This window comes from Oryctolagus cuniculus, chromosome 8 (assembly GCF_964237555.1).
Source record: "Oryctolagus cuniculus chromosome 8, mOryCun1.1, whole genome shotgun sequence".
Taxonomy (NCBI): domain Eukaryota; kingdom Metazoa; phylum Chordata; class Mammalia; order Lagomorpha; family Leporidae; genus Oryctolagus; species Oryctolagus cuniculus.
In genome coordinates, this window is record NC_091439.1 from 96,514,895 (window position 1) to 96,539,966 (window position 25,072).

At 38.0% G+C, this 25,072-nt stretch overlaps 1 protein-coding gene across 1 annotated transcript; it reads left to right on the plus strand.

The window, feature by feature from the left end:
* Positions 1-25,072, plus strand: LOC108178122 (UDP-glucuronosyltransferase 2B13). Its single transcript, XM_070048062.1, has 6 exons — positions 1-764; positions 2,035-2,183; positions 11,694-11,825; positions 14,085-14,172; positions 15,055-15,274; positions 18,418-25,072. Exons 1-6 carry the CDS (start codon positions 23-25, stop codon positions 18,695-18,697), a joined length of 1,611 nt encoding a protein of 536 aa, XP_069904163.1. The 5' UTR covers positions 1-22; the 3' UTR covers positions 18,698-25,072.

Here is a 25,072-nt window from a genome sequence, read left to right on the forward strand (position 1 = left end):
GACAGCAATTGGAAAGAAAGCAATGCATTTCAGCAGGATGTCTGTGAAACACACTTCAGTTCTGCTGCTGCTTCTACCACTGAGTTGTTACTTCCATTCTGGGAGTTGTGGGAAGGTGCTGGTGTGGCCTATGGAATTCAGTCATTGGATGAATTTGAAGACAATTTTGGATGAACTTATCCAGCGAGGCCATGAAGTCACTGTCCTGAGATCTTCAGCTTCTGTTGTCATTAGTTCCAACAGTGAATCTGGAATTCAACTTGAAACTTTTCCTACAAATTTCACCAAAGATGAAGTGGAAACTTTTTTCATGTGCTGGATCAATCAGTTGATATATAATGTGTCATTTGATATATATTGGGAGCACTTTCCAGCAATGCAAGAGTTTATTTTAGCATATTCTGATGTTTATGAAAGTCTCTGCAAAGAAGTAGTTTTGAATAAGAAACTCATGACCAAGCTTCAAGAATCGAGGTTTGATGTTGTTCTTGCAGACGCCTTTGCTCCCTGTGGTGAGCTGCTGGCTGAGCTTCTGGAAATACCCCTTGTGTACAGTCTTCGTGGCTTTCCTGCCTACTTACTGGAGAAGTATGGTGGAGGACTTCTATTTCCTCCTTCCTATGTACCTATTATTCTGTCTGGTTTAAGCAGCCAAATGACATTCATGGAGAGGGTAAAAAATATGATATGTGTGCTTTATTTTGACTTCTGGTTTTCAAAATTAAATGAGAAGCGGTGGAATCACTTTTACAGTGAAGTACTAGGTAAGGCATGATTTTAATTGGTGCTATTTTCCTATTACTTTGAAGATGAGCTTCTATGAATGTAAAATCAGAGAAATTTAATTAAATAAAAATATAAAATGTTCTATCACTTTCACAAATATAATGCAAAGGTTTACATTGCAAGGTCAATTGAAGTCGTTGGCCCCTTTGTAGTTTAGGACATTCCAGAGTCACATACAACTGCAAATGAAAATGTTGAAGATTTCTCATATCAATTCCGTGCCCATCTTACTCTACTTTTTTCATGTTTTAAAATGTCAGTAGACCCCGTTATATGTTTGTTAATGAAGAGATCTACATTGATTTATTACATATGTATCTAGCACAACTATTGATATGATGTTGAGGAAGTCATTTACTGTTGTATAGCTCTGTTTCTTCAATTAAAACTAAAATATTTTTTATATTACCTAGAGGATTCCTTCATAGGTGAGAGATACAGATTTTCTAATACCAGATACCCATAAATCAAAATCTTTGGTTAATATCAAAAACATATATCATTGAGGTGTGTAATATTTAAACATTTCTTCAATGAATTGTTAACAATCATCAGATTTAGTACTAAAATCTTGTTGAAATGTCAAAATACATGTAATCAGTCTATATATTAAATCATATTTCTCATTTTTTACAAAAATGAACTAAAATAAGAGGAAACATGATTTTCATAATTTAACAAATGCTGGTGATATTTGCAAATATATAAAAATTGCAGGTGATTTTTTATATCAAATTTCTAAAGTAGACCAAAAGCAGAAGTATGTACAAAGAATTTAGCAACAATCAAAAAAAAAAAAAAAACTCACAGTTCATTTGGAAATTCAAAGATCAGGCATCAGCTTGCTAAATTATACAACTGGGATTAAAAACTCCTAGGATGCCTCAATTCATGATCATGGTGGCAATATTTGATCTTGGAGCTAAAATAATTGTTTATATTTGCCTTTCCTACCTTTTTAAAGAAAAAATAATGCATGTTTGATTTCATAGTGGCATGTTCTAATGATTAGCTATGATTATGAACATACTGATGTGACATTACAGAGGCGATCTCCCCTGACACTGCCTTTTGCATATATAAAATATGTGATTAGTGCATAAATTATATTGTAAGTGATATCATACCTAAATAAGCACATTTGCTTTAGCAGCAAAGATACTACACATCTTTGACTGCATCATTTCAATACTCTTCAGAAAAGTACATGGTGTGCTTTATGTGACTGTTCTTTTTCTCTCTCTATAGGAAGACCTGTTACATTCATAGAGCTAGTGGGGAAAGCTGACATGTGGCTCATTCGAAGCTATTGGGATTTGGAGTTTCCTCGTCCACTTTTACCAAACTTTGATTTTGTTGGAGGGCTCCACTGCAAACCTGCCAAACCTCTGCCTCAGGTAAGTAAGTTCCTGTGTGCTATGGTTGATTTTCAGAAATGACTCTGCATTCTTCGTTGAGGTATTTAACTCTAAAGCAGAGATATTGGAAGTGAGAAAAAAAATATAGTTCCCATCAGACACTCATGTGAGGGAACTTTTAAAAGCTCATGAGAAATTTGAAATAGAAGATATATTTTAGGAAAGAGTTTAATATAGCTCATAAGAACATCGAGGAGTCCAGAAAGAGTTAAGGTAGTAAAAAAATTGAATCAGATTTTCTTTTTTTTTTTTTTTTTGAAGATTTATTTATTTATTTATTTATTTGAAAGTCACAGTTACACAGAGAGAGGAGAGGCAATAAGAGAGAAAGGTCTTCCATCTGCTGGCTCACTCCCCAGTTAGCCACAACTGCCAGAGCTGTGCCAATCTGAAGATCTGAAGCCAGGAGCCAGAAGCTTCCTCCAGGTCTTCCCATGCAGGTACAGGGACTCAAGGACTTGGGTCACCTTCTACTGCTTTCTCAGGCCATAGCAGAGAGCAGGATTGGAAGTGGAGCAGCTGGGACTTGAACCAGTGCCCAAATGGGATACCGGCACTATGGGCTACACCACAGCACCAGCCCTGGATTTTCTTCTAAAAGAAAAAAAGTCTTGAAGATGCAGTAATTAAATTATATTTTCTAGAGGTACAGTTATGGAAAAGGTGAGAATTAAGATGCTTTTAAGAGTTCATACAACAGATAATGACGAAATAGATTTCAATAGTCATAGACATGACTAAATCTAATCTCATATCACTACACCAACTCTATCGTGTATACTGTAAGAAAAATAGTTAATATAGGCAGTGCTGGGAGGGAGGGGTTGCGTGCGCCCGTGCCCGACCGCCCGGCTCCGTGTGCACGCGCTGCTCCGTGCGTGCGCGCAGGGGGCCCAGGGCTGGGGGGCAGCAGCGCCCCCGCCCCCGCCCCCGCCCCCCCAGGGCGGGCCTCTTTTTTTTTTTTTGCTCCCGGTGGGGGCACAGTGCCCGGGGGAAGGGGCGCCCGGGTCTCTCTCCCCCCACCCCACCCCCGCCCCTGTGTCTCTCTGTGCGCGCGGGCGCCGGCACAGGTGCAGCCGCTCCCGGGCTCGCAGAGGTCCCGGCCATGGCGCGGGCGTGAGGAGCGGACCTGGGGGGGACCCGGGGGGGAATGGGCGGGGGGGGGAGCGGCCGCCCGCATGGACGTCTTCAGCTTCGTGAGGATCGCCAAGAGTCACGTGACACAGGCGATCCCGTTTGACGACCCGCGGTTGGAGAGCTGCCAAATCCTCCCTCCGGCTCCTCGCAAGGTGGAGATGCGGAGGGACCCCGTCCTGGGACTCCGCTTCGTGGCAGGAAGTGAGAAGCCGGCTGTCGTGCGGTGGGTCACTCCAGGTGGCCCTTCGGAAGGCAAGCTGATCCCAGGGGATCAAATTGTCATGATCAATGACGAACCCGTCAGCGCTGCACCTCGGGAGCGGGTCATCGACCTGGTCCGGTTTCATTTTGGATTATGTTCCTTATCGTTGGGTGGCTCTATTATAGAATTTTGTGGATTTTTTTTTTTTTTTTGACAATGAAAGAATTTCTTGGAAACCAATTGACTGCTGTAGGAACCACATTTAAAAAATTTTTTTTCATGTCGTCTCAAAAACAGCAATCATTGCTGCACTGAAATTAGCTGAGGTCTATTCATGTCACACTTTTCTAAGTTGTGAATTCTAACTCATATTTTATCGCGGTGGAGGAACAGATCTAGGAAGAACCCGTGCCCCTTGCAAATTAGTGTATCCTTCTTTAAAAGTATCTAAAAGGATAATTATCTTTTTGGCTTTTCACAATTAGACACATCAAATTAAAACAGCCTCCAAATTTTTTTTTTTTGAAATGTGTGGTGTATAATCACTCATGGAAACATCGTGAATCACAGCCTATCTTCCCAAGGCTAGCCCACCTAGTTAAATGCATTTGCTTTCAGTAAACAATTGTTGAACGTTCTCTTTATATACAGAAGATCAATTTAGTATATATTAAGTAAAGATTTCATCAGTTTGCACCCACGCAGAAACACAAAGTGTAAAATCCTGTGTCAGTACAAGTTATAGCATTACTTCACATTGGACAATACATTAAGGGCAGAGATCCCACATGGGGAGTAAGTGCAAAAAAAAAAAAAAAGAAAAGAAAAATAGTTAATATAGATAAAACATTGAAAATGCCTCTAGCATCAAAATAAAATGAAACCTGTCTGTCAAAGAGACATCTGCATTCAGTGTACATTCCAAGAAATGGGAGCAACTTAAATGTCCATTCAAGAAATAGGATGAAGTCATGTCATTTGCAACGACAAGGGGAGAACTTCTGTTACTACATAAAGTGAAATAATCCTGTCACAGAAAAGCAATTAGTGTCTGATTTGCTTCACATGAGGAATCTAGCCAACCTGATCTCATAGTAGTTGGAAGTAAAATGGCAGTTACTGGAAGCCAGGGAAAGGATGGAATTGGAGGAATAAGAAAATATTGACAAATAGGTATGCATAGTTATAGTAACAGATAAGATCCGATGTTCTATTGTGCAGATAGATTAATGATAATGCATATAGATTTGCAATATTTTACTGTAAAGAAATGTGTTTGAAAATATAAATATTTTATCATGATTTGAAAATTGCATAATGTTCATATGTATTGAAACTTTACATGGCACCTTATAAATACATAATTTTTATCTGTCAGTTAAAATATAAAAATACATAACAGTATAAAATGGCTCTGACATTTAGTAATCCAGATACAATGTTGACCATTGATACTATTGCTCTTCTTGTTGTTGCTGGCACAATTAATTACCTAAAGTGTGCCAGATACTTTAGATATACCTCGCTCAATAGGACCTGGCTTCCAACAGATGGAGATTTTATTCTCAAGCACAGAGAAGAAAAATAGTGTTGACTCATTTAAAACCAAATGTATTAAAGTACCTAAAAGGCCACCTTTATTCTTAAGTGTTGAAAATTAACTGAAATGTGATCCCTGTTAAACATGAGTGGGAATAAGAGAGGGAAGAGATGTATAATTTGGGGCATGCTCGGGCTGACTTGCCCCAATTGGTAGAGTTGGAAACATACCAGGGGATTCCAATTCAATCCCATCAAGGTGGCATGTGCCAATGCCATCTCACTATTCCAAGTGATCAATTTCAGTTCACAATTGATCATAATGAAAGGACTAAGAGTCAAAGGGAGCACATAAACAAGTCTAGTATCTGCTAACACTAACCGATAGAATAAATAAAGGGGAGAGTGATCCAACATGGGAAGTGAGATACTCAGCAGACTCATAGAATGGCAGATGTCCTAAATAGCACTCTGGCCTCAGAATCAGCCCTAAAGGCACTTGGATCTGGCTGAAAAGCCCATGAGAGTATTTCAGGCATGGAAAGCCAAGACACTCTGGCAAAAAGATCTCTGTGAGTGAGATCCCAGTGGAAAGAACAGGTCTTCAAAGAGGGAGGTGCCTTTCTCTGAAGGGAGGAGAGAACCTCCACTTTGACTATGACCGTGTCTAAACAAGATAAGAGTCGGAGAACTCAAGGGGCTTCCATACCCTTGGAAACTCATGACTGGTGCATAGGGAGATTACTGATGCCATAAACAGGAGTGTCAATTTGTAAAGTCAACAACAGGAGTCACTGTGCACTTACTCCTCATGTAGGATCTCTGTCCTTAATGTGCTGTACACTGAGGCTTAATGCTATAACGAGTACTCAAACAGTATATTTCACTTTGTGTTTCTATGGGGGTGCAAACGATTGAAATCTTTACTTAATGTACACTAAACTGATCTTCTGTAAAAAAAAAAAAAAAAAGAAAAAGAAATTATCAATTCCCAACTTGACTCTCACTGGGATTAAACATGACAATAGGTCTGATCTGATTTCATCATCATTTAAAAAAAAATCGTCTATTAGTTTTCACTTTATGTTTCTGTGTGGGAGCAAACTGTTGAAATCCTTACTTAAGGTATACTAAGCTGATCTTCTGTATATTAAGATAATCGAAAATGAATCTTGATGTGAATAGAAGGGGAGAGGGAGTGGGAAAGGGGAGGGTTGTGGGTGGGAGGGACGGTATGGGGGGGAAGCCATTGTAACCCATGAGTCGTACTTTGGAAATTTATATTCATTAAATAAAAGATAAAAAAAAAAATGAAAAAAAAAAGTACCTAAAAGGCAATCTGTAGAAGTGTAATTGACACTTTGAGAAGCAATGTCTTGAATAGTCCTTGTTGAGGAATGGTTTTTATTTTAAATACTATTTGTTGAACTCTTTACTTAGCATAGAGTTAAATGTGTATAAAGTCAACTGAAAAATAAATCTCAGGGGCTGGTGCTGAGGCACAGCGGGTTAAAGCTCCAGCCTGCGATGCTGGCATCCCATATGGGTGCCAGTTTGAGTCCCAGCTGCTCCTCTTCCAAACCAGCTCTCTGCTATGGCCTGGGAAAGCGCTACAAGATGGCCCAGGTCCTTGGGACCCTGCACCTGCATGGGAGACCCAGAGGAGGCTCTTGGCCCTGGCTTAAGATCAGCTCAGCTCTGGTTGTTGTGGTCATTTGGGGAGTATATCCGCAGAATGGAAGACCTCTCTCTCTCTGGCTCTACCTCTCTCTGTAACTCTGTCTTTCAAATAAATAAATACAATTCAAAAAAAAAAAAGATCTCAGTAAAAAAAATAAGACTGAGAATAAGAGAGGGAGGAGGAAGAGGTGTTGGGAATATAGGTGGGAGGGTGGGCACACTGGGAAAAATCACCATGTTCCTAAAGTTGTAATTATGAAGTGTATGAAGTTTGTAACTGTAAAGCTGCATAGCTCTGCATACATTTCTATGGACTTACTTCTAAGGGTACAGGTTTTTTTTACAAGATGTATTTATTTATCTGAAAGTCAGAGTGACACAGAGAGAGAAAGAGAGGCAAAGAGAGAGAGAGAGAGAGAGAGAGAGAGAGAGAGAGCTGTCTTCCATACACTAGTTTACTCCCCAATTGGCCACAACAGCCGGAGCTGTGCCAATCTGAAGCCAGGAGTCAGGAGCTTCTTCCAGGTCTCCCATGTGGGTGCAGGGGCCCAAGTACTTGGGCCATCTTCTACTGCATTCCCGGTCCATAGCAGAAAGCAGGATTGGAAATGGATCAACCAGGTCTCAAACCAGTGCCCATATGGGATGCCAGCGCTTCAGACCAGGGTGTTAACCCACTGTACCACAGCACCAGCCCTTAAAGGTATAGTTTAAGAACTTGCCAAGGGACCCCAAATCTCCTTAAGCTACGTGGTAAAAATACTATCTTAAGTGTTAAAGTGATCACATGGATAGGATTAAGGGTCTGGTAATAACAACAGAGTTAAAAAGGAGTGAATTCTCCAACATGGGAAACTGTCCAAATAGCAGACTCAATGAATGATAATCACTTTAAATAGTATTCTTACTTCAGAATCAGCCCCTTAAGGCATGCTGGTCTGGCTGGAAAATCCATGAGAACATTTTAGCCATGGAAAGCCAAGATGCTGTGGCAAAAGATGTCCTACATGAAGTACCTCAATGGGTGAGACCCCAGTGGTCATCAAAGAAGAAGGTACTTTTCTCTGAAGGGAAGAGAGAACTTCCACTTTGCTTATGGCCTTGTCTAAACACTGATGGACTTTGTGGATTCAAAAGGCTTCCATAGTCTAGATAGCTCATGTCAAGGGCCTCTGGTGATCACTGATGTCATACATAAGAATATTAATTGTTAAGTTAACAATAAGAGTCACTGTGCACTAAATGCACCATGCAGGACCTCTTTCCTCAAAGGGTTGCATTATAATTATGTCTAAGTGCTGTTTTTTAAAATATTTATTTTATTTATTTGAGAGACAGAGTCACAGAAAGAGATAGAGACAGAGAGAGAGGTCTTACATCTGCTGGTTCACTTCCCAGATGGCCACAACAGCCAAAACTATGCCTATCCAAAGCCAGGAGCCAGGAGCTTTTTCCAGGTCTTCCACATGGGTGCAGGGGCCCAAGGACTTGGGCCATCTTCTACTGCTTTCCCCAGGCCACAGCAGAGAGCTGGATTGGAAGAAGAGCAGCCAGGACTAGAACTGGCACCCATATGGGATGCTGGCACTTCAAGCCAGGGCTTTAACCCGCTGAGCCACGGCGCCAAGCCTTCTGGCCTCTCTAAGTGCTCTCAAAAGATGCATCTTGGGTGCTTCTTTAAAGTTAACCATTTCTAAAAAAAAGAAGAAGTGAAATTAACATCAAGATGTAATGACTTTGAGCAGCCCTTGTCTCAACTGTTGAGGAACAGGTTTTATTTTGTTTTGTTTTGTTTTTTCCTATGCAAATTTTTGAACTCTTTACTTAGTATACAGTTGGTCTTCTGTGTATAAAGTTAAGCAAAAATGGATCTTACTGAAGAACAGGACTGGGAACGGGAGAGGGTGGAGGAGGAGGAGGGATGGGAAAGTGGATGTGAGAGCAGTTATGGTGGGAAGAAGCATTATAATACTAAAGTTGCACTTATGAAATGCATGAAGACTGTACTCCTTAAATAAACACATTTTTAATTTTTTAGAAAAGCAAATACATAAATTTGGGCAAAAAGTTGTACAAGATGAGGACTAACATTATATTGCAAGCATTGAGGCTCTTTACGAATAATCCACACTAACAGGAAAATCATTTCTCAACAACATAAATGTGTGGCCCTCAAAACATTTACAGCCAGATCCAATGTGTACCTGCTTTCCCCAGTGCTGATATAATTTCTCATCTAGATTCCAGAGGTTTATAGCAAAATAAGTGACATGGCACCTTGTCATTGTTTTCTGCCTTTTTTCAAGTTGATGGGACAACTCAGTGATGCTCCTCTGGGGACCATGCATCTCAGCATGTTAGCTGCCTAAGCAGATGAGCGCAGGGGAAAAGTATACATAGCAACTCCTGCCACTCATTCCTAAAAATGGCCCTTAGATTATAATTAGAACAAAATCCTGTCAACAGATGGCACTTTTTATAAAAGAAAACAAACGTTTAATATATCTTAAATTCATATCACACTTTTAAGATATGTTCAAAGTGCTCTGCATATATACATATATATACATATATTCTATATAATTTGATCTCCTAAGAGGCCATTTTTATCTAACTTCTTATTACAGTTACCTAAAATGTATTAAGTAGTAGCTTTGGTTCTGTATGGTAATTTTCACAGGTCCAAAGTCTAAGGCAATATTAGTGAAAGTTATATACAACATATCTGTGTATTTAATATTTCTACAATTTTATAAAGGACAAGCGACAGTGTTACTAAGGGAGAAAAAGGAGAGTACAAGGAAAACTGGAAGATGACAGCACTTGAATGGTGATAATTAGTAAAAATACCTGCTATTATTAACCGTTATGTCCCATTATCCTATACATAGGAAACCTATAAAAATGTAAATTGAACAATAAATATACCACTCATGGTAATTTAGAAATAAATGCCTTTAGGTTCCATTCTTTTGAAATAATAATATATGAGTAATTAGAGTATTTGAAAATATGTTAAAGTTATTAGAAAAATGTCATACGCTTTATTGCATGTTTTTACTAAATGTTCAACTGAACTAAATATCACATAAATTATTGATATGTAATATTACAAATGTATTCATAGATGGGTTTTCTAACACTAGGATGTCATTATATTTTAAGCAGTGCGCTATAGTTCAAAATATCAATATTATGGGGCTGGTGCTGTGATATAATGGGTAAAGCCACTGCCTGTAGTGCCAGCATTGCATATGGGCACTGGTTCTAGTTCCGGCTGCTCCACTTCCCATCCAGCTCTCTGCTATGGCCTGGAAAAGCAGTAGAAGATGACCCAAGTCCTTGGGCCCCTTTTCCAGTGTGCTAGACCCAGAAGAAGCTCCAGGCTCCGGGCTTCAGACTGGCGCAGCTCCAGCCATTGCGGTCAACTGGGGAGTGAACCAGTGGATGGAAGACACCTCTCTCTCTCTGCCTCTGCCTCTCCTTCTCTCTCTGTGTAACTCTTTCAAATAAATAAATAAATCTTTAAAAAATTAGTATTGGACAATAGCTCTCCTGTATTTGAAACACATACACTACATACTAATGTGTAATGTACTGCACTGCAGACTGATAAACTCTGACATATTGCTACTTGTCATAATTTTTAACAAGTAGTTATGTTTTCCAACTCTACCTGTGCAGTTCTTGCACTAAACATTAGAGTAAACAAATGCTATTGGTCTTTGTTCACTCAACTAATTGATATGTGTCTGGTAAATTCATAGATTATTCACAAATTTGTTAAAGACAAGAAAGATCTTTTAAATTTGTTGATTTTTCAAAGCAGATAATTACTTAGCAAACCTGAAATCATCCAATTAGAACATATCAAGATGAAGAAAGTGTAGAAGCCTCAGACCTATTACTAAGATTGCACAGGTCGTGAAAGTAATTTCTTTGTTATTGTGTAATTATGAAAAGATTTAAAGGATATTTAAAGGATAGCTTATATATGTAAAAGCTACTATATTGTCCCACTGAAAAGCATATTTTAATTCTTAATTATAATGAAGCTTATAAAGTCTTAATTATTATTTTAATACACCTCTGTCAGTTTTTACTGAAATACCTACAGAATAGAGTACTTGAGACTTCATGGATTACACAAAAAGATTTGTATCCAAGTCAAGGATTGTAAAATTTTATTTTATATTCTGTTAAAAAATATTTCTTTCTACTGGTAACTTTCTTTTCATTAATAATCATAAACTCAGATATTCTGTCATTTTGTAAAAGAGAAAGGACAATTTTGACAGATTATGTTGATTTGAAAATGTTTATACTCTTTGTATTAGGTACTCATATAAAGCCATATAGGGAAAAGTAATTAATAAATGCAAAATAAATATTTATCAAAATTATTTACAAAAAATCTATTGTAGGTAATCTGAATGTTAATGAATGATTAAATAATTTGTATATATACCTATGTATGCACAAACACATGTATATATCACACCATTATAATTGTTTTTCCAAAGAACTTTTAATAACACTAAATCAGCTAAAATAGGAGAATAAGTTGGAAACAGAAGGACAAAGAAGGTTATTAAAATGACATCACATCTTTCCATAAAATTAAAAAGGAATGTAATTAGGATTACAATTCTCTAAATATGTAACATATAATGTTCAAAGGCAGAAGTTTTAGTTTTGGAAGAAAAAGTTTTTTGAGACACTAGCACCACAGCCATATGACTACTATTAACACTATCTCCTGTGCAACTGGAAATGGGTGGATGGATTCTTGTTCCATGTTTTACAACAGGTACTACAGTAATGATTCATGATAATACTTAAATTTCTTTCCTGGTTGATTGCACCAATCCTTTCAATACTATTTTCTGTGCTATTGCTGTTTTGTGACAGAATCTGTTTTTTCTTCACAGGAGATGGAAGCCTTTGTGCAGAGCTCTGGGGAAGAGGGAGTGGTGGTGTTTTCCCTGGGGTCCATGATCACTAACATGACAGAGGAAAGGACCAATGTGATCGCATCAGCCCTGGCCCAGCTGCCACAAAAGGTGAGAAATAAACATGCCCTAATGGCAGCCAGCTACTGAATGAGGCTGTGAAACTCTGCAAAGTGTCATATTATGGAATGTTCCTTTGTGAAAAATAAATATTTATGATAGTTCTCATTTACCTCAGATATCAGGATTTTTTAATTTAACTTTTATTTATTTGGAAGGCAGAGTTAAAGAGAGAGGAGATAAATCAGAGAGAGAGAGAGAGAGAGAGAGAGAGATGCATGTATATTTAGAGAGAGAGAGAGAGGTTTCTCTTTCATTCACTGGTTCACTCCCCCAAATGGCCACAATGGCAGGACTGGGCCAAGCCGAAGCCCGGAGTAAGGAGCTTCTTCCAGGTCTCCCAGGTGGATGCAAAGGCCCGAGCACTTGGCCATCTTCTTCTGTTTTCCCAGGCACATTAGCAGGGAGCTGGATCAGAAGTGGTACAACCAAGTCTCAAACTGGTACCCAGATAGGATGCCAACCTCACAGGCAGATACTTAACCTATGTCTGCCCCTAAGATATCAGTTTAAAATAAAACCCTATTTGACAGGTGCAAAAATAGCTCACAGGGTGCTTTTATTGTAAATAACTGGCATTAAATTATGATAGAAGTATATTTAAACAAGATGCATGAAACTTTGATGTCATCATGATATTGCAGGCAGATAAAGAGAAATCACTAAATTCTACTCCATAGTTTGCTTCCTTTCCTTGCAGGACTTTTGAGGTCACTGCATATACTAAAGATGTTATCAGAAAGGTGTTAAATTTTCTGATTGCACTGGCACAATAACATTAAGGGAATATTGAAAAAAGTCTTAAGTGTATCATGCAGTTTAATTTCCCATGTAATCCTGGGCCTCTTGACTTACCCTAATTTGGGGATAGGACTATTCAAAGTGCTGTTCAGAAAAAAGCTACTGCTCAGAAGAAGCAGGAGCTCACCAAATTTGAGTCAATGTATGCCCTCAGTTAAGCAAATTTGGGGAAACAGAAAAATCAATCTGCCCTTCAGCACTGGACTCCAGCAGTGTGTTAAGCAGACAGATATAAGGAAAATTTGGAGATGAGTCTTGTGCTAAAAATCAGACCTTTTACACTGTAAAATGTGGCTACACAGCCAAAGAAACTGGATATGGCAGTAATTAGCAATATTGGCTGTCAATACTTTTAATACATCTTGGAAAAGTTGAAAAATATAACATTTTCATAGTTATGGATTTTTAAACCACTACATTATTTAAAAACTGTCTCTTACTTCTTGCATTTAAAGAATTTTCAACCCTAGCCATGGATTCATTTCAAAAATGCATCTTGAAAATTTTTCTGAAACAATTTAAATACAGTTCCTAAGCAGAATGAATTGTTTCACTCAGCAGATTACACAGATTTCCTTTTTGTATATTAAAAGATGTCTGAGCCGGCGCCGTGGCTCAATAGGCTAATCCTCCACCTTGCGGCGCCGGCACACCGGGTTCTAGTCCCGGTTGGGGCGCCGGATTCTGTCCCGGTTGCCCCTCTTCCAGGCCAGCTCTCTGCTATGGCCAGGGAGTGCAGTGGAGGATGGCCCAGGTGCTTGGGCCCTGCACCCCATGGGAGACCAGGAAAAGCACCTGGCTCCTGGCTCCTGCCAGGATCAGCGCGGTGCGCCGGCTGCAGCGGCGGCCATTGGAGGGTGAACCAACGGCAAAAGGAAGACCTTTCTCTCTCTGTCTCTCTCTCTCACTGTCCACTCTGCCTGTCAAAAAAAAAAAAAAAAAAAAAAAAAAAAAAGATGTCAAATTCTAATAAACAGTTTATAGAACAGTGGAACAAGTAAACCCTTGTTTCCATTGTTTAAATATAAAATATTCATGGTAAATTTGGAGAATAAGGCTCACATTTTAGACACAATAGCACACATAAAGTTAAATATATATACAATATATATAACATAGAATACTGATAATGAGTTCTTTTTTCGCACTATAATTATGACTACCTGAAAATTTCTTAAATAGTTGAATTTGTCACTTATCTTCTTACCTGATTAAGGTACTAAAAGTGAAATACCATGGTTGGATTACAAACCTGATTAAGTGGAACAAGAGTACAGGAAATGTAAGGGCTTTAGGTTTTAGTTTTTGTTATTACTTAATCTCTCCTGTCCACTTTTATTTGTCATCACATTCCAAGGTATTTAAGAGTGCTCTCTCAACCACCACAGAATTTGAACATTTTATTATTTGAAATCCAACTAATGGAATTGGTATTTCTTTCCCTAACAGGTTCTTTGGCGATTTGAAGGCAAGAAACCAGACTCATTAGGATCCAACACTCGGCTCTATAAGTGGATCCCTCAGAATGACCTTCTAGGTAAGACTCTGGAGAACAGACACTGAAAACATGAGTAACAGCCAATCGAGATGAGAGTAGTAAGACTTTATTATTGAAACATTTAAAAGTCAAAATAAATGTCTTCACATCCCTTTTCCAGGCCTAGGAAACAATCAATGAATTATAACAGTTGGCATTTTTTATTACAAAATTTTTAGGCCCAGAATCACAGTATCCTTATTTTAAGTATACTTCCGCCTCAGGGGTAATTTCTCAACATTTTCCTGGGGAAGGACACTTGGCAAAATTATTAAGATATTGCTTGGGGCACATACATTCTATACTCGGCTTCTTGGATTCAAGTTTCAACTCCATGTTTGATTCCTGCTGCCTGCTAACATACATCAGCAGGGCCAGCAACTGCTGATTAAAGTCCCTGGATCATTGTCAGCCATGTGGTAGACCTGGATTGAGTTCCTAGCTTCTGGCTTCAGCTTGTGCCAACCCCAGCTGTTGCATGCATTTCAAGAGTAAATCAGTAGTTTGCTTTCTATGTTTCCCTCACTCCTTCCTCTATCCAGTGTGTGTGTGTGTGTGTGTGTGTGTGTGTCTGTCTGTCTCTCTCTCTCCAGTTCTTGCTCTCTGTTTCTTTCAAGTAAATTAATTAAATAACAATAATAATACCTTAGTTTGTATTATTGACTCTTAAATCAGTCATTACATTTGTCATCTGCCTTTTTCCCTAATATAGGGATTTCCAAATGCTACCAAAAATAATAACAATTTAAACACAGTTTCATGGCTTTTGATAAAGTTTCCAGAGGTCATTGTTCCTTGAGTGCCTTATACTGTACATTTCTCATTTTATTAGCAAGATTTGTAATTAATAATTTTACCAAAAATCACATCACTCAATCCCAGGTCATCCAAAAACCAAAGCTTTTATAACTCATGGTGGAGCCAATGGTGTCTTTGAAGCGATCTACCATGGAGTCCCTATGGTGGGCCTTCCTTTGTTTGGAGATCAACCTGATAACATTGTCTACATGAAGACCAAGGGAGCAGCTGTTAAACTGGACTGGAAAACAATGTCAAGTGCAGATTTGCTCAATGCCTTGAAGACAGTCATTAATGACCCCTCGTGAGTATTATTCTCTTTAAAACTACAATTGTATTTTCAGATAAGTTTTCAGCTGAGGCCAAAGGGACACAACTGATTCTGAGCATGAACATCATGTTGAGTCCAGATTTGCTTCATGTTAGAAGATAGTTATCAAAAATTCATTGTAAGTGTCACAACATTTTTGGTGAATATATAAAAAGATTTTTAATGTTTAAAAATAGGGTTCAAATTTTGAATTAGCCAGTCATTGAAACTAATGATGGAGGTTAACAGGACAAGGAAACATTAGGAACAGTGCAGAAACTTGAAATCATAAATGTTATAACTGTCCTAACAGACTTTATGCACCATTATAAATTTGTTTCAGCATAAGAACTCATAAAATGTTATTTTCAATAGATTTTACTCTTTGTATATCAGATATAAAGCCTGACAACTAGAATGCATATAGATAGAAAAAAAGGTTCTATAGTGAAACCAGTAAACAACCCATTTTCTTACATATTTAATCATATTTTTGTATTTTAAAAAAACTTTAAATGATATGATTTCAGTAAACAATACTGAAATTATCAATCTCTATTTTCTATTACATTCAATGATTCCCCAAATTTTGTATTCTAATATTTTGATTCTTATTGTAAGCTTTCAAATTTACTGAATCAACTTATTGGAAAAGGAGATATATGTTTTCCATATGAGAATAATCTTAGGGCTTATGGTTGTAGTTGTTTTTGTCTTACTTGGAAGAATTACAAAATAAAAATGGAATTGACCTGAAATAGATAAGCTAGAATATCTCTGTTTAATAATAATTTTTGAAACAAGAGGTATTTTATTCTTAAATTATGTAAGTGTAACACACTTATGGTTATACTATTATCTATATGCTCTTGCAATCAATAATATTTGATACATATTTTTCCACTTTTATCTTTTATTGGCAAAGTGAAAATAACGTATTTTCTAAGAATGATAGTACAATGAACACCAGTTTTGAAAGTAATGTGACTCTAATATTATTACAGCTGTTGTTCTTCCTAATGAGCCCCATCATGAGGAGCAAACCTCTTCTTTAAAAAAGGGGTAATGTGGATTCATCCTGCCAAGTCCACACTGCCAGGGAGAGCAGGGCGATGGTGTTCTTCTCACAAGAAGCACCAGGGAAGGCGGTGAACATGTCCGTCTTTATTAACAGCCACTTACACTTTTAAAGGGTGGGCAGAAGGGGCCTAACTAACTCAGGGCAAACACCAACTATAGGACAGAACCGACACTGGTGCCAATATGCCTCTCCAATCAGCTTGAAGGTCACATAGCTTTTCTGGTGGGCCTGGGCCACGCCTGGGAGCAGTTTACCTGACCAGCAGAAGGCGGGTGTGGGGGAAATGTGCCTGGAGCTCCCTCTGGCGGCCAGAAGTCAGGCTAACTGCATGGGCTGGGCAGGCAGCCTCAGGGGATCACCCACAGGGTATATTTTTCTTTTGCTAATTTTATGTAAAAACTCCCCTCTCTAGTATGTCTTTCCACCTGCTGTGACCTGTTCAGCAATTTTTCCAGGGTGAAGAACAGATTGCGGCGGGGGGGGGGGGGGGGGGGGGGGGGGGGCCTCTCCATGAGCAGAGAAAGAACATCTATTTGCCTCTTCTCGCAGCTTTTATCCTCTCCAGATAGTAGCCTATCTGCATAAGCAAGTGTATATTTGTTCACATCAACACAATTTCACCTATGTGGCAATATGCATCAGGCTATTTCTCACGAGGAGGAGAGGAGCATCTTGTGAAACAAACAGACCATTGCCCATTTGTCTCAGGGGATATTTCACAAGGGGAGGAGGAACATCTTGTGTGATAAACAGACCCTTGACCATTCCTGGAACAAGATGTCAAAGGCCTCTAGGGGAGAGCCTTCCCAAAACCTAAGGCGTGAGAGGACTATTCCCAGCACCCTTGGCCTTCCAAGGAATGCAGGCCTCATGTTGCTATCTCTCCTCAAGAGTGCCAAGATGGCACCCCGGTAGTCCTCCTGCCACCATCTTGTCTATAAATACGTTATACTGAATAATGAAATGAATTAGAAATTATGAATTTAGTTTCTTAATTGAAAAATTGTGCATGATACAACATACAAGGTACTAGCTTTTGGATATATTGTGTGACTTCTCTGTTATAGCCTTTCTCCATTTTATTTGCAAAACATATCAAATTTACTGTACTCCTCTGAAAAACAGTCCTCCCAATATATCTTTTATATAAAAAGAATGGAAGTTACCTCCATCTCAAATGCTACAGTGCATGCTATAGCACTTTTCAATGTAGACTTTGTAGCCACATCCCTACCTGTGCCCTTTGCCTTATTCATTACTTTTTGATCAATAGAAACAGAGGCATTTTAAATGTCTTGAGCAATTTCCACATTCTAAAATAGTAATCTTAGCAAGGAAAACAGCAACAATACTGTCGTTCTGCTATGTAATGAGAATATTAAAGGAATTCTAAGGATAAATGAATAATTTCTCACAATAATCAGATAATAAAGAAACTGTTGCAACCCATTCCATTAAACAATGTTATAAAAGGAACAAGTAAGTGTCAATCAGCATCAGGATTCAAAAAAGGCAATTTACTTCCATACCTTCATGGTTTCAATCAGTAATACATTAAGTAATGATTAATGTTGAAGCTCAATACCAGTTCTCCATTGATACCCACTCCTTATGATACCAACTCTTTGTCAACTTTGTTAGATACGTGCTTGAGTCTTATCATGGACTTGCCCCATCTCTAAATTTTGAACTATTTTGAACTTTGTAGATCAGGTCCATTCACAATTGCTTACAGAATATTCAAGCTCTACGTGTCAGAAGACTCTTTGTTTGTTTCTATTAGTTTCCATTTTTTTGTCTTTGGGATTTAACTGATTTCAATTTCTAGATTTGGATATTAAAAGTACTTATTCTCTCCCAATTCCTCTCTTCAATCTTGGTATTCAATACATCCAACAAATTCCAGTCTATGAACTAAGATCTCTATTATGATTACTGAAGAAAATAATTTGCTTTTTTCACCTTTTGTGACACTCATCTTCCTCATCTGCATGAAACATGTATGTCCATGTTTCCTATTTCATTCTATAACTGGTGTCTACTGATTTTCCTTCAGCTATAAAGAGAATGCCATGAGGTTATCAAGAATTCACCACGATCAGCCCATGAAGCCCCTGGATCGAGCAGTCTTCTGGATCGAGTACGTCATGCGCCACAAAGGAGCCAAACATCTCCGGGTTGCAGCCCACGACCTCACCTGGTACCAGTACCACTCTCTGGACGTGATTGGGTTCCTGCTGGCTTGTGTGACAATCACTACTTACCTTGTCATGAAATGTAGTATTCTTGTTTATCAAAATGTTGTTGTGACAGGGAAGAAGAAAAAGAGGGATTAGAGGTCATCAAGATTTAAGGCCGGGAGCCAGGACAAGTGAGACCATTTCTTTATATCAGCTACTATGGATCATGGTGTGGCAAGATGGTTCTCCACAGTTTATAAGACCTGTGGCTTCCTGGCTTACCCAAATACTTTATTCTTAATTAAGCATGAAAAAAACACACAATTGGAGTTACATCAATCCTCAAATAATTCTACTTTAATCGTAACTGAAAATAAATGAGACTCACTGGAGCATTAGTCTATTGATGTCCTGATGTTTTCATGTGCATTTTCAGAAATATCATGTCCTTGAACATAATGCAATCAAATCGAATATTTCTATCCTTTCCAAAGAAAGCCAGAACCAGATTTTTTTTAAAGGTACTAAGAGAAATTTTATCCAAACCTCTGTAGCATGGAAGAGAGCCTCCAAGATAAACTGACTTCAACTTAAACTAAAACAAAGTGACTGTGATTTAAAAAAAAAAAAAAAAAAAGATAAGTGGGCTGGTGCTGTGGCATAGCAGGTAAAGCAGCCACCTCCTGGGCCAGCATCTCATGTGAGTGCCGGTTCGAGTCCCGGCTGCTCCATTTCCAATCCAGCTTTCTGATGTGGCCTGGGAAAGCAGTAGAAGATGGCCCAAGGTCCTCGGGACCCTGCACCCTCGTGGGAGACCTGAAAGAAGCTTCTGGCTCCTGAATTCAGATCAGCACAGCTCCAGCCATTCCGGCCAATTGGGGAGTGAACCAGAGGATGGAAGACATCTCTTTCTCTCTCTCCTTCTCTCACTGTGTAACTCTGTCTTTCAAATAAATAAGTAAATCTTTTTTAAAAAATGATGTGAGCATTCAGTAGAAAATGTGTGGACCAAAAGGGAGCTTAGAAATTCATGTAATTGGAAAATTACAGAAGAATGAGTTAGAAAATTACTGCCATTTTTCAGTTTGGCAGGATTATGTTTTTGTCAGCAAAAAATAAGCATGGAGAACAGATTCACCTTTATAAACATAACCCACGGCTTAGTGCAGGTGGAAGACAGGTGATATTGGTGAAATCTCTCAGCACAGTGTTTGGGAAGGTCTTTTCTACCACATGGAGTGTACAGCTCACATTTCTAATGAAGTACAAGCCATGCAATCATGGGTATTTTTAAAATTTTGTTTAAAACTTTTAGATGTCCCAAACTTGCTTCCTATGTAAATTGAACAATCTAGTAAAATATTTGGTTTGAAAGATTAAATACTTTTCTACAAGGAGCCTTGAAAATGCTCAAGATACAATTGCCATACTATTAAGTGATCCTAGTAAGTTGTTAGTAACACACAAAATGAATTTAGATACTATTTCCTTTTAGTCGGGATTGACAGCTTGGGCCCAACAAGTTTAGTCCACTGCCTCTGGCTTGTAATGCTACAAACTTTTGCTCCTCCTACAATAACATCTTCCATTTGCTAGCCTTGTATTGCCATGTCAGGTGCTTCCAACTGCTTTAAGGCTTGGGTACTGAGAACATGGAAACCAGAAGTTCATATTAACTCTTTAGTGTACTCTCTCTTCACAATGCACAGAAGCAGAAATAGAAGAATAAAGAGACAAGTATTATACACAGGGACCTTTAAAGCCTATTCTAGAGAAAACAGCTAAATGGCAAAATGAATTCACATCTTGCCTTTAAATATTTTTATGCATAGAGTTGGGACTCAGAACACAAAGATTACAAAGTAAACAGAGAAAAGACAACATGAGTTAAGGACAGCATTTTTGTCTGACAGAAGATATATTTAAATAATCAGATAGAAGATAAGTATAATTAATGATTATTGAATCATGAAATGCATTTTTATGCATTCTTCAATGCTACAAAATTATTTTCAGTAATAATTGATAACAAAGCTTATTATGATATCGCCAATAAAATAAAGATAATGAATATGTTTCTTTCACTAAACATTGAATGTATAATCTAGCCAGTATAAAGCAAAGTGTACAACAGTTAAGTATAGAAGAGGAAAACAGAGTTGCATTAACAGTCTTTAATTTCACTAATGTTTTTTTTTAAAGAGAAATATATATATATATATATATATATATAAGAGTGGGAATAAGAGAGGGAGGAGATGTACAATTTGGAACATGCTCAATCGGACTTGCCCCAAATGGTAGAGTTAAAAATGTGCCAGGGGATTCCAATACAATCCCATCAAGGTGGCATGTACCAATGCCATCTCACTAGTCCAAGTGATCAATTTCAGTTCACAATTGATCACACAGATAGGTCTAAGAGTCAAAGGGATCACACGAACAAGACTAGTGTCTGCTAATACTAACTGATAGAATAAAAAAAGGGAGAGAATGATCCAACATGGGAAGCGGGATACACAGCAGACTCATAGAATGGCAGTTATCCTAAACAGCACTCTGGCCTCAGAATCAGCCCTTAAAGCATTCAGATCTGGCTGAAGAGCCCATGAGAGTATTTCAGGCATGGAAAGCCAAGACACTCTGGCAATGAAAAAAAAAAAAAACCTAAATGAAATATCTCTGTGAGTGAGATCCCAATGGAAAGAATGGGCCATCAAAGAAGGAGGTACCTTTCTCTGAAGGGAGGAGAGAACTTCCACTTTGACCATGGCCTTGTCTAAATAAGATCGAAGTCAGTGAACTCAAGAGGCTTCCGTAGCCTTGGAAACTCATCACTGGAGCCTAGGGAGATTTCTGATTCCATAAACAAGAGTGTCAATTTGTTAAGTCAACAGCAGGAGTCACTGTGCACTTACTCCTCATGTAGGATCTCTGTCCTTAATGTGTTGTCCAATATGAAGTAATGCTATAACTAGTACTGAAACAGTATTTTACACTTTGTGTTTCTGTGTGGGTGCAAACTGATGAAATCTTTACTTAATATGTACTAAATTGATCTTCTGTATATAAAGATAATTGAAAATGAAAAAAAATCTGATATTTTGCAACAAAAATAAATAAATAAAAAATAAAAAGAGAAACATTTACATATCCGTTATTCTGAATAAGAAAGCTCTATATTGGCTACTGAAGCCAAATTCAAATCTATATGTGTTTTCTTCCCCTGTTTTTCTCTAAGCATCACATTTTTTAAGAAAATCATTAATACTTTAGGTTATCGGGGATATTTACATTTTTCTTAATGAAGTAACTTATGTGAATTCATTGATGATTTTGTCAAAATGATATTTTCAACTTTATATTAAAATACATAAATCTGTACCTACTCATTGCTGATTAAAGAGACTTAGTGAGTGAAGCTGCTGTCTATAATGTCAGAATCCCAAATGGGCACTGGTTCAAGTCCTGGTTGCTCTACTACCAGTCTAGCTCTCTGCTAATGTGCCTGGGAAAGCAGCAGAGGATGGTACAAGTCCTTGAGCCCTTGCATCCACATGGGATACCCAGAGTTCCTGGTTCCTGGCTCCTGGCTTCAGTCTAATACAGCCCTAGTCATTGCAGCCATTTGGGGAATGAACTAGCATCTAGATGGAAGACCTCTATCTCTCTGTCTCTCTGTTAACTATTGCAAATAAGAGAAAAAATGTGATGTTCTTCCTTTTGGGTCTGGCTTATTTAACTTAACAAGATGTTCTCCAGGTAAATCCATTTTGTTGCAGATTTCAAGATTTCATTATTTTTATGGCTGATTAATATTCCATCATCTTTATAGACTAAATGTTCTTAATATAGTTATTGATTGGATTTCTACATTGATTCCCTACAATCTGTTGTAAATTGAACTGCTATAAACATGGGAGAGCAGGTTAGTCTTTCACATGTTAATTTCATTTCTTGGGTAAATTTACAGGAGTAGGATGGCTATTTCACAGAGTAGATCCATTTTTAGTTTTCTGGGTAATTTCTGTACTGTCTTCCATAATGGTTGTGCTAGTTTACATTTCCACCAATAATGTATTAGGGTACCTTTTTCTCTACATCTTTGCTATCACTTGTTAATTTCATTTTGGATGATAACTATTCTAACTTGCTTGAGGTGGTACTTCACTGTGATTTTTATTTGCACTTCTCCTATGTGTAGTGATCCTAAGCATTTTTTCATGTGCCTGTTGTCCATTAGTATTTCATCCTTTTAAAAATACCTCTTCGTGTTTTTTACTGATTCCTTCACTGGATTTTTTGTTGTTGTTGAATTTCTTGAAATCCTTATATATTCTGGATATTAGTACTTTATTAGATGCAGAGTTTGCAAATATTTTCTTTCATTCTGGCAGGTGCCTCTTTGCTTTGTTGAGCATTTCCTTTGCTGTGCAAAATTTTTTTCTAGATCACATATTCTTTCTTCTGTCTCACCAAGTCTGTTGTTAACATTTTCCACTTTATTTTCATTTGACATATGGAATACTTTATTTCTAATATTTCTGTTACCTTTTTCTTCAATATCTCTATATCTTTATAAAATGTCTTCTTTATCTTATGTACATATTTTCTTATTTCATGTGTCTGTTTCTCTCTGTTTTTGAGTAAACTTACAATCATTCTGTGAATTGCTTTTCAGTCATTTTATCAACTTCCCCTTCTTCATAGCACAAAATTAATGTATTACTCTGATATTCTCGAGAAGTCATATTACCTTTCTTGTTCATGTTTCTTGTGTTTCTACATTGGTTTTTATGCATCTGGGAGGTCACTTGCTATTATCTCCTCTAGTGGATTTGTTTTGTATTTGAAGGCTTTATTCTAAAAATGTGCCTCTCTGGGCCAGTAGAGAGCCTGAGACTTGTGTTCATGGCTGTGTGATGGGATGGACCATGGAGCTATGGTTACTAACTATGGGTGCTATAAGAATTCAAAGTGGCACCCACATTGGGCATACTCTAGCATCTCTGACTACTGTTGGTAGGGGGAGGGGATTTTGGAGGTGACTAGTGTGTTCACAATTTCATCCCTTCTTTGTGCCAAGGTGAACTCTCTGATTTACAACCTAGAGAGATCTCATGATGGCTGCTCACTCCACCCACCCAGGCACATGCACCATACAGAACACTAACCTACCACAATGGTGTGTGTGCCCAGCACACTGTGAGATCTGCCCCTAGTGCACAGGGAACTCTGAGTTTCCAGAATCAGACTGTGATATTGCACAGGAACACAGCCACAAACTATGGCTCTCTTATCTCCATGGCCTATGCCCAGAACTCTCACAGTCACCATGTGCAGAATTTTTGCCATCTGCCTTATGAGCTTCCCCATGTCCTAAATGAGCTTTCTGCCATTCTCTGAATCAGAGCAGAGATCAACTTTACCTCTACCTCAGCAGATTGAGACTGGTGCTTTGGTGGGGAGAGAGGAGTATAACAACATGATCTCCCTTCACAGAGTGAAGCAGTTGCTCAGCCCCCCTCTCAGTTCACCAGGTCAAACATAAAGCTGATGAAGATGATGGAATTCTCCCCAATCAAAACTTCTGGTGGTGTAGGCTGTGGCAGCCTCCAATTATCTTGCCTTGGAATATGATGCTTCCCAGTCTGGGGCTGATCATGTATATGTAGAAGTCCCTGGTGGCACGAGACTGGTGGGCATGTCAGACCTCTCTCCTCATGGCTCCACAGAGTACTGTTCTCTTCTTTCCATTCTCCACTAAAAATCTCTCTAAATCAGTACACTGTGAACATTGTCCTTTCTTTGTACTTCTGTTACTAGTCAGTGGGTACAGTCAGTATGGGTTTTTCCTATTCAGCCATCTTGGAAATCATGAACTTTATTTTGAAAATGATACATGAAACTTAGTCCATCTTTGTCAGAGACTAATTACATGACCAGGAATTTGTCAATTAATTTCCAGTAATTAATTTGTCAAGTAATTTCCAATTACAATGTTTATTAAAGTAAAAATAATATAAATATGCTAATAAGACGTCTTCATGTATAATTTAAGCATATTCTTTAATATTATTAAGTATATTCTTTAACAATTATATTCTTAAAACCCAACAATAATGAACAAATGAAGAGTAGAGAGTTAGAAGATATGTGTCATCCTGTCTATCACCGTGCAGTGTCACTCCAGGGTCTTCTGTGGATGAAAATCAGCAGTCATTGGCTGACAAGACAGGAAAGATTTCTTAAATGTATTGGATTTCAAAAGAGAAAACTACTTGGCATACCTAAAATTATTTAAATCAGGACCTATCAGGAGGAAGAAAGCATAAAATGCTTAGACCTATTAGTATCTAAGATGATTTGACATTAAAACTCACATTATTCAAAATTAGTTAAGACTGATGACACTGTCTAAACAAGCTGTGTCACATGAATCCAAAAACATATCACCATAAATGTGATGGAATGCATTCTGTAAGTATTTTGCATCTTTACCATGAAAATAATTGTACTGGTAATGAAAGC

Bases quoted from the DNA above. Each gene is read 5' to 3' on its own strand.
- LOC108178122 (XM_070048062.1), top strand. From the start codon at position 23: ATGCATTTCAGCAGGATGTCTGTGAAACACACTTCAGTTCTGCTGCTG. The intron at 11,826-14,084 runs GTGAGAAATAAA...TTTCCCTAACAG, and splicing joins TGGCCCAGCTGCCACAAAAG to GTTCTTTGGCGATTTGAAGG. The intron at 14,173-15,054 runs GTAAGACTCTGG...ACTCAATCCCAG, and splicing joins CCCTCAGAATGACCTTCTAG to GTCATCCAAAAACCAAAGCT.